Source organism: Pundamilia nyererei, unplaced genomic scaffold (assembly GCF_000239375.1).
Source record: "Pundamilia nyererei isolate P.nyererei 1_Seehausen unplaced genomic scaffold, PunNye1.0 scaffold00393, whole genome shotgun sequence".
Lineage (NCBI taxonomy): Eukaryota > Metazoa > Chordata > Actinopteri > Cichliformes > Cichlidae > Pundamilia > Pundamilia nyererei.
The window spans coordinates 365055-375160 of NW_005187794.1; the positions used below are offsets into that span (position 1 = coordinate 365055).

The 10106-nt window shown below is 46.4% G+C and overlaps 1 protein-coding gene across 1 annotated transcript; it reads right to left on the minus strand.

Annotated features, from left to right (window-relative positions):
- Positions 1 to 2: 2 nt before the first annotated feature.
- pelp1 (proline, glutamate and leucine rich protein 1) lies at positions 3 to 10086 on the minus strand (the record flags this gene model as incomplete). The annotated part of the gene is made up of 17 exons (XM_005752995.1): positions 9893 to 10086; positions 9622 to 9686; positions 8144 to 8249; positions 7861 to 8010; positions 7478 to 7549; positions 7042 to 7101; positions 6793 to 6949; positions 5739 to 5871; positions 5087 to 5174; positions 4911 to 4999; positions 4717 to 4830; positions 4010 to 4160; positions 3176 to 3329; positions 3027 to 3082; positions 1925 to 2058; positions 1551 to 1653; positions 3 to 1298 (listed from the first exon to the last, which is right to left on the minus strand). Coding segments are annotated over exons 1-17 (3069 nt in total), but the record flags the coding sequence as incomplete, so codon positions are not given.
- Between the last annotated feature and the right edge of the window lie 20 nt (positions 10087 to 10106).

Genomic DNA, 10106 nt, shown 5'->3' on the forward strand with positions numbered 1-10106 from the left:
CCTCCTTCTGTGCGTTCCTCCACATTAAATGCAGAAATCCGTTCCTCATCCAGCTTCCCCTCCTGTATCCCCGACCCTCCGTCTTTGTCTTCGACTCCCTCCAGAGGCGGTATGTCGCCATCCTCTTCCTCTTCTTCCTCCTCTTCTTCCTCCTCCAAATCTTCACCGTCTTCTTCATCCAGCTCCTCATATTCCTCCCCATCAAAAAACTCATCAGCTAACTCACTTACATCCTCCTCTTCGTCCTCCTCATCTATCCCCTCCTCCTCCTCATCCTCCTCCAGCTCTTCATCTTCATCTATGTCCTCATCATCTTCCTCTTCATCATCAGTACTGTTAATATTGATGACAGCAGAATCTTCGCTGCTGGCAGCAGCAGCTGGTTGCTGGTGGAGGTGCCGTCCCTGCTGACTTAATTGATTCTGCAGGTGCATCTGGAGCGGTAACCCCATGGGACCAGCCTGGCTTGCCGTCGAGGGCTGCATAAGCATCTGCTGGAGCTGCGGTCTGCCAGGCAATGACTCCCCCAGACCAACAGGTGGAGCTGTAAAGGTGCTGGAGTTCAAAGGTGGAACCAGGGAGACCACCGAGGCACTGGAAGGAGGAAAGGAGTTGATGGAGGTGGTGGAAGCAGTGAGGAGGGGGGAAGAGGCAGCCAGGTCATTGGGCAGAGAGACCCCGTCTATTGTGGCTGCGGCTGCCGTAGTTGGGACCATGGTGACAGATTCTGCACCTGCGAGTGTCACACCAGTGCCACCCGGTGCAGAGGAGGACATGCTCTGTGAGTTTGCTGCTGCGTCGTCCTGCTGAGTCTCCATGTTAAGCATACCCGGAGGAACAATGACCACGCTGTCGTCCGAGTCACTTGCCAGAGAGATCTCGACGTCTTCGGCTTCCTCTTTGTCAAAACGCACAAACACGGGTCTCTGTCCATCCGGAGGGCCCAGGCCTGCAGGATCAGGCTGGTGGTGCGAATGTGGGGACAGAATCATGTCTCCTGCAGTCGGACCCTGGCCTGGAAGTCCCGGAACCAGAGACAGATGGTTCTCAAAAGAGCTCAGAAGGGAAGCAGGGCCCAGGTTGAGAGAGTGACGGGCGGGAAAAGGAGGGCCTGGGGCAGGACCTCCAAGCAGGTTTGGCAAGGTTAATCCAGGGGCAGGTCCCTGGGAAGAGGGCAGGACCGGAGTGGTGGAGGAAGGTTTCATGGTGAGAGGTGGCAAAGGAAGGGCGATGGAGGGAAAGCGGGGATGAAGGATCAAGTTACAGATGGTCAAGGCCTCCGCGCAGAACGAAGACACCTGAGAAAGTGGACGAAGGGTTTGATTAAAAGCTGGAAACAGTGAGCAGACAAACACTTCATGTTTTTGCCAAGTCTGAAACTGTTAAGTCAATCTGAGCTTTAACAGAAGACTTGAGGCAGATTGTACATCATTGTCTCCATAATTATTTTATTTCAACTTCACAGCAAGACAAATGTTGATCCTTCCACTCACTACACGTTGCTACATTTTAAAAACCTTTTTGCAGCGCTTCAGGTCCTTAGGGCTTACCTTAACATTCCTGTCGGTGCGCCCGTTACTGAGGATTGACACAGCACAGGTCAGAGGTGGGGGCCAACAGGGTGAGGGGACCAGGACCAGGGCCAGCAATAACCTTCAAATTCATACAAGTGAAACAGCTCCTTCAGTCCAACACGAAGCTAAAGTGAACTTTTGCATCTACAGAACATAGACCAGTTCGGGGCCCACAGTGGTGCTGGTGCTAGGGTGGTGTCAGACTGGGTCCAGTCTGAATAAAGCACTGTGTGGACATTCCTTCAGTCAACAGTGGAACATTTAAACTCAACCTGGACAAAAAGCAGGAGCAGCACCGTAACACTACTGGAACACTAATGTGTGGCTCATCGTTAACATGAAGATCGTACCTGTACAGTTCTCGTCGAGTCAGAGCACTGCTGTACTGCCCACTCGCGCTCCCTGCAGATTCACATGCATTGCTGCTGCAAGACTGCTGCTGCTGCAGGCGCACACACAGTGGCAGAACCACCTCATGGAGCCGCTTGAAGGAATCGACAGGACACAACAGTGTAATCGTTCGTTATTAAAAACAATAAAATGAAGAGTCTCTCCTGCAATACACCAAAAATGCAAAATGATGGAAAAACAAACAAAAGCATTTTACTTTACAGCTGCAGATCATCACAAGATGGGAAACGCGTCTTACTACATCATAACTTGTAATCAGTATCCCAACCTGACGTGGACCTGCTGAGACATGTAACTCCACGTCGACGCTAACCACACCACTTACAGTTACAGCCGAGTAATATTACACTGAAACTGATGCAATTGGATAATAATGGTCCACAAACTGAAGCTAATGATGTGGGAACTGCAGGGTAACAAGAATGCAATAATGTGCTAATTCCTATGTTATTACTACTCTATTACCTGAGGTAGGTTCTGTGTAATAAGCAGGAAAACGGCCTGTTTCTATTTAATAACACATTAATAACCATGTTAATCTTTTAAAACAAACTGCTAGTCAAGTAAAATGATCATGCATAATGTTAATAATTAGTTTAAAACAATAACACACATGAATCCATTAGACTGTACACTGAAAAATTCAGTTTTAAAAGAAGAACAAGGTTTAAACAGATGATGTTCGGCAGCACTTTGAGCAACAATTTCACAGATATGGGCGTTCTCTATTTAAAAAAGTAAACATGCATCACTATAATGTGTGTATGAAGTTACATAATTTCTTTTCTGGCTACAAGAACATATTAGAACACGTTGGGATATTTCATGTGGATCATTAGAAATGCACTGTGGGTGGAGGAAATCGTTGCTTAAAGAACTGCAAACATCTGCTTAAACACGGATCTTCTTCCAAAGCGGGCGGCTCGGTGCCACTCGCTGCAGCAGAGGCTGATCTGTGGATGGTTGGAGACGCCTGTAGAAAGTGTCTCCCTCTGCTGGGCACTCTTTTGTAGCGCTTATGTTACTTGAAATCACATTTACCTTGTGAATGTCGTCCTTCAGTAGCGTCCCACTGGTCTGTATGATCTGTCTCAGTGCTACAAGGATGACAAAGATCAGTCTGGTATCAGAATATCATACGTAGTATACCAGTAAACTCCCAATAACATTAAACTTGGTTTGCATCTCACCCCTGACAGCTGCAAGGCAGGTATCTTGATTGGCTAGATGGTCTCCTTTCCTCTGCAGCGATGGCCCGACTGTATCTGCCATCACCAAATGCTTCGTCCTACGAGGGCCAGGCTTTCCTCCAGGAACAACATCAGCCGATAGTCCCGCCCGGAGCTGGAAACAGGACACCCCACGCACAGGAGCAGAGAGCTCAGCACATCCCAACAAACCACTGGTTCCCTTTAGCTTCATAAAGGTCAGAGCTTAAAGTAAATTTTTTAGATTTAGTGCTCATGACTAATCTCTTAGTCGACTAACCGTGGGGAAAAATGGACGAGTCTCAGATATCAAGTTAGATTTGATAACCCTTTAGTGGAAAACCTCCAAAACTAATAGCAAAGCATTTTAAACAATTACATTCTTAGGTTCTCTGTTTGAAACTTCCTGACCACGACTTCAAACTAAAACAGGAAAACAGTGAATCATCCGGCGTTTTTGTTCTGCTTATCTGGAGTCAGGCTTTGGGGCAGCAGCCTCCCTTTTATCACCTCCTCCAGCTCATCCGTTGAAATGCCGAACATTTCCAAGGCCAGCTGATAGATCTGTCGACATTAGCAGTCTCCTTTAGACGTGGAGGAGTAGCAGCTCTACTCTGAGCCCCTCCTGAATGACTCAACTCCTCACCTTATCAGTAAAGGCGAAACCTCTCTGCGATGTTTTTCTAACAGTGTTAACAAACTACGAGGCCTAGATGATCAGATTTATGGCGTTTCTCAACACTGATGCGCCATCTGGTGGCACTGCATTGATACAGACTAGTGACGACGACTAGTCCAAATGCATCTTTCCCCTACCTTGACAGACTCTGCTCCTGGTGTGATGTCCCCGAGTAGGTGGTTAAAGAGGAGCTCCGAGTGCCCCGGGCTTCCCTGAAGGATGCTAGAAGACGCTCCGGCAACCTGGACCCACAGCTCCAAGGTTCTGTACACTGACACCCGCACTGCACTGTGGGAAGGAGGAGAGACAAGAGATGAATATACTTGATGACACATTATTAAATCTTCCCCAGTGCAGCAGCTCAGACTGTCCCCAGTTTCCCATAATGTTACTAAAATAAGCTCCTCGATCCCCACACGGAGTTTTCATTTCATCTTCTTTGTGTTGCAACAGATCAGTTAAGACTTTCTTTCTTTTCTCGGGACTAAAAACCTCTAAATGGTCATCATTCACTCCTTCAGACGTCTGCGAGCACACACAGCGTGCTAAGGACACTTCAGGGCAGTGATGAGAACGGTGATCTTACATCAGCCTCTCTGAGGAAACCTTTGTAAAGATTTTGTTACTTCCAGTTGTTACAGTACTTGGTGGTTGTCTTGGTAACCACTGACTCTGCTCCACGGCTCTCAGGATCAACTGTAGGTTGTAGCTACACACGCTGCACACACGTAATGAAATATGATGCACTAGCTGATATTAGCTGTGTACGAGGTTTCCAACTGCAGGCTGAACTCGCGGCTTCAGTCAGTACTCCAAACAGCAGCTGTGCGAGGCTGTGAGTCACCTGTAGGCCCTCTGCTGTCCCACACTGGTCTCAGGTAGGGGGGTCCAAGCAGAGAGTGTTTGAGAAAACAGCCTCTGTATTACTGCAGCGTACTGAACCATGCCGACCCGTACTCTGTAACACAGCACAAATCCAAGAGTCAGGCTTGCAGGAAATCAAAATGTGGCCTCCTGCGTGTGTGTGCGAGTACTCACACAGTGATCACACTTGACAGGACTTCCAGGGTGTTGCTGTGTATGATGGGGAGGACCAGCAGCCTCACACTTCCATCTCCTGTTAAATTCTGACACACAAAGTCAAACGTGCATTAAGATCAGTAGTGCTTTTGACACGGTCTCTGTTCAGTAAGTGTTATTGTGTGTGTGCTCACTATGCTCTTGGAGCTGACAGCAAGGGCTCGGCACACCAAGTTGAGCATTGGCCTGACGGGCAAGCGCACAGCTGAGGCGGGATCTACTCTGATGGAAGGAAACGACAAAGGAATGCAACGAGTACCAGAAACAATGAAAGCCTTTACTGCTCGTACAGGTTCTTATTAAACAAAGGGGCCTTTGAGTGTATTTGTGTAAATGTTACAACTATGCTAAAAAGCTGAGGTAAAGAAATAAGAGGTACAACTGATTCAATTGGGTGTTTTCCAGATGTTTTCTGTATCCCAGTTATCCTAATACCAGCTTGGTCAATAATGCTGCATTCCAGTTAGTTCAGAAGTCTGATGTCAGAGCTCTGACACGACTTCACTCCTAAACTGAGCACGTCGCAGTAGTAAAGTCTAAAGATTGCTTTGCTTCTTAGTAAGGCAAAGCATCTGTGCATCACTATCGATACAGAAAATGCTCCACCCACAGCTGCAGCATGTTCATGCAGACAGCCTGACCACAGATTGGTTTAATAGGGTCACAGATACACGACAGTGGCAGCACAGATTAAAGGTTGTGCAGGAGGGTCAAATCCAAGTTGAGTCATTCCAGATGAAACCTCTGAGTGGGAAAGGTGTGTGTGCTTGTCTGCATGTGTTGTACCTAAGTGTGTGTTTGAGTGCGAGGCACACAGCAGTGTATCTGTGCTGGAGCTGCAGGAGCAGCAGGGGATCTGTTGGGTCCAGGTGAGGAAAGGCCAGCTCCATCCCGGGACCTTGATACTGCATCGCTCCATCTGTGACCGCAAGAAGCAATCGAGTGTGAGTAACCTCGGTAACAGTAAACGGATACAGTCACACCATCACGTCAGCACCTCCAACACTGACAGCTGTTCACTGCACGGTTCACTGACTGATTTACTTGGTAGAAATGCATTTTATCTAGAAAAGTGAGGAGTGTGGAGGAGTGATACGCAGTGTTTGGGCCACAGTGACGCGCTGTAAGACAAAAGAACATAACTGCACCATTTTAAACAAAATGTGTGGCCAGCAGGAGAAGTTTGCTTTGACATTATCGAGTTAATCAAGGTGCGTCGACACGACAACGTCGAGGACTGTGGACGACGAAAACAGGACTTTAACCCAAGATTCAATCAAAACTTGTTTTTGTTACGTTTTAGTTTTAGGCTTTAATACCACATGTAGGTCTGCAGCTCGAATAAGAAATACTTTTGTCTTATTAATAAGAAATGATAAAGAATTCAAAGAGAAACAACAAAGTTCTTTCAGAATAAACTGCTCAATGTTTGAATCTGTCACAAAACCAAAACTGAACCATCGGATTGTGTTTCTACATGAAATGACTGAGTGTGTCTGTGCTTTGATGCCGTTTCTATGGCGATAAAAAAACATGTTATAATTAATATTAATCATAATTCAGGGTCCAGAGTTCCACTGGCCCACGTACACTTTACTGGCTTATGAAAAAGCTTTTATTTTTACAGTTTTAAATAGCGATTCATTTTAATTAACACAATGTTTCATATTAGTTGGATGGAAGGAGACAGATTTGAAGAATTTCTTGTTTTCATTGTTTGTTAACTGACGTGTTTTTGTTTCTTTTCACTAAAAAATGTAAAAACTCCAAGCGTACATGGACGGAGACAAACACACACAGAAGCCAAATGTCACCACTGCTCACAAAGAAAACAACACACCTGTTTCTGAACCTTGGTAGAGCTGAGCCAGCAGGCCATTGGCAGAGGCCAGTAGGCAGTGAATCTGATTGGTCCAGCCCTCAGCTCTGCCAGCCCCGACCCCTCTGTCCAGCACGCCGCCCAGGCAGGGCAGACGACCGTAGCACTGACAGGCCATCTGACAGAGTAACAGCAAAACAAACGTTCAAACAAATCTTCAAATAATGATAATAATCTTTAAAAAAAGACTCGGTGCATGTTTTGTCAAACCTCTTGTGTTTTCCTGTCTGTGCTGTCCATCTTGGAAAGGAAGTACGCTGCCAGCTTGTCCTTAAAAACAACAACAGGTGCAGGTTTGACACAGCTGGGTTCTAAACAGAGGCAGCCAGTAGAATACAGAGTACAGCACAGAATACTGCTAAAGTAATACTGTAGCAACATTAAACTATATACTGGTGTAAAAAATTCCAAGTATAAATTGAATGTTTTTATTTATTTTGCTGACAATGACCGAATTTCCCAGAGGAACCCACCCGAGGGATTAATAAAGTTTTATCTTATCTTAATCTGTCAGAAGTGTGCGACAGCAATGACTAATAAATAATAGATATTATTATTATTGTTGTTATATAGTAAGAGGAAGAAGAAGAGATATTTAGTAGCACCACGATAACAATCCAAACAGTCTCAGGAAGGAGTGTCTCACCCTCAAGGATCCACACGCTCTCGGATAGTAGGTCATACAGGCCGTCATTCCCTCCATGGCTGCCAGCTCACACTAACATCAAACGGGAACATAAACCGTTTTAAGGCTAGTTAGAAGATCGATATCTGAGCTGAAGCTAACTGAATAATAACAGATGCAATTATACATAAAGTATTACATTGTAACTAAACACAACTTTCAATTCACCCATCCTCATCAGGGTTGTGGGGCGGTGTCAGAGGCAGGGTCGCCAGTCTGTGGCAGGGCTAACACTCACATTCTGTGGCACTAACTGTGTGTCAAAGTACCTGGATACACACTCCACCAGAGGGGCTCCGGAGCCCTCCTGGTGGGCCCTTCCACTCACCGCCTTGTCACCTCACCTCTGACTTGAGACCCAGCAGGGATGTGAGGATGCCCAGGATGGAGTTGAGGCCAACCTCTCTGGCCAGCTCTGCTAGCTGAGACGAGTATTGCAGCAAGTCCTTCAGAACGTTCACTGCTAGCTGCACAGTCTCAACTGGAGCCTGAGACTAGTGAAGAACAAAAACACAGAAAGTATTTTTAATTTTAAAAATGAAACGCTAACCTTTAATTTTTAGACCTTAAGATAAAATGGAGAAAAATAGCAATATTGTAATGATAACAGCCGACACGTGACTTTACCTGTATGACCTGCTGCAGGGAGCGCAGCCACGACAGGCAGTGCTGCTGGAATAGATCGCTGGAACTGTCTTTAACCAGCATGGAGAGCAGGCAGAGCCCCTCGAACCTGCTCACACAGAATCATGTTAGAAACATACAGTATCAAAGTGAACCTGTTTCGACTGTGTGAAATTCTATTCACATTCATAACATTGTATCAACAGGAGATGTTGAGCTAAAGGTGAGTAGATGAGGGCTTAAGAACAAAATGCTACTGATTCGCATGGAGACTCATCAATGTGTTAGAATGAACCGAGGTTAATAAAACACACATCATATCCTGTAGCATAGATGATCATTTGTAAAAGCACAAAGTACGCGGCGTAAACAGAAGTGGTCCTAGCACTGAACCCTGGGGAACTCCATAATTATCCTCAGTGTGTGAAGAGGACTCTCCATTCACAAAAAACAGAAGTCTATTAGACAGTCATGATTCAAATCCCTGCAGCGCAGTGTCTTTAAGCATGACTCTGATGGTCGACAGCATCGAGAAGGACAAGCACAGAGATGAGTCCACTGTCAGAGGCCATAAGATCATTTATAACCTTCACTAAAGCCGTTTCTGTGCCGTGATGAAAACCTGGGGTTGTTCTTACTCCATTAATAAGTGATCAACAGTGAGACGTTCTGGCTTTATGGATGTTTTTGTTTAAGAGAGCAGCAAACTGGCTTTTCAGGCTAAATGCTGAGTTTCACAGCTGGGGTGGACGAGGCTTAGTGTTTCTGAGTCTTTGGTTGATTGATAAGCTGAAGTAGGAGCTGCCACACCCCCTCCTCGGCCTGCACTTCGAGGATTCTGGTAGTTCGAGTGACTCGGGGATGTTGATTCATTTAAACTAACACAATCATCCTGCTGTAACCAGGTTTCTGTAAGGCAGAGTAAATCGATTTGTTTGTCATGTAATAACAGGAACTAAGAAGACAGAGGGCGAATGTTTAATAATCCACACTTCACGGTTTCACTTTACGGCACAGTTGTGGATACTTTTGTTTCTTTTCTTTAAATCATTTTTTGCTGATTGTTTGTTGTTTTAGGAAACACAGAGGATGGGGTTTGGGGGGTAGCAGGAGGAGAGGAGCTGCAGAGAGGCGTGTAAGACTGCACGCCTTCTTCCTGGTCCCAACTCTGGATAGTCATATTTTGGGGGGTTTAATAAATTTGGAAGATTTCTAGAAATAAGAGCTGCTCCATTCAAAGTGGGATGGACACCGTGTTCTCCTAACAAGTCCAGGTTTTCCCCTGAACGTTTCCCCTTATCCAGAAAGTCCACATGACTTTTGGACACCACTCAGACAGCCAGCAAATTTAAGGACGAGATGCGGCTACACACCTCCCCTGGTCCAGGACAGTGCTCAGGTGCTGGTATACATCTTAAAACATTAAAAACTGTAGTATGATCAGCCTATGACAACAGCTGATTGAGGTAGTCCTTTCTCACCTGGTCTTGCTCGAGCCCAGTTTGGCATTGCTAAAACCCACGAGACCACCAACGGCGCACGCGCTCTGCAAAGACAAGACGGTTTTAGAGAACAGTGAGATCAAAACGTTTAAGAAACGCGGAACCAGCTCGGCTCCTGCTGCACATGGTCCTGCCATACTTCCAGATGTCAGCCACTGTACAACAAAGCCTCTCGCGGCTGCCGCACAGCGAGGGCAGGCTAACGCTGAAGCAGCTTCCAGCCGCGGAGCTCGCTCGGGCCGGGCCCTACCTGTGTCTGGAACACGCCGTGCTCCCTGTAGCCTGCTAGCAGAGCGGGTAGATGCTCCGGACGCTGCTCTTTCAGAACAGACACCAAACCCTCAGTTAGTCGCATAGCAGATGGGCCATGCAGCCAAGCCGATGTAGCCATCTTTCCTCTCCGCCAAGCGAACGTCACTACTGTGCGACTCTGATGCCGTCATATTTCAGTGACGTCAGTTTTT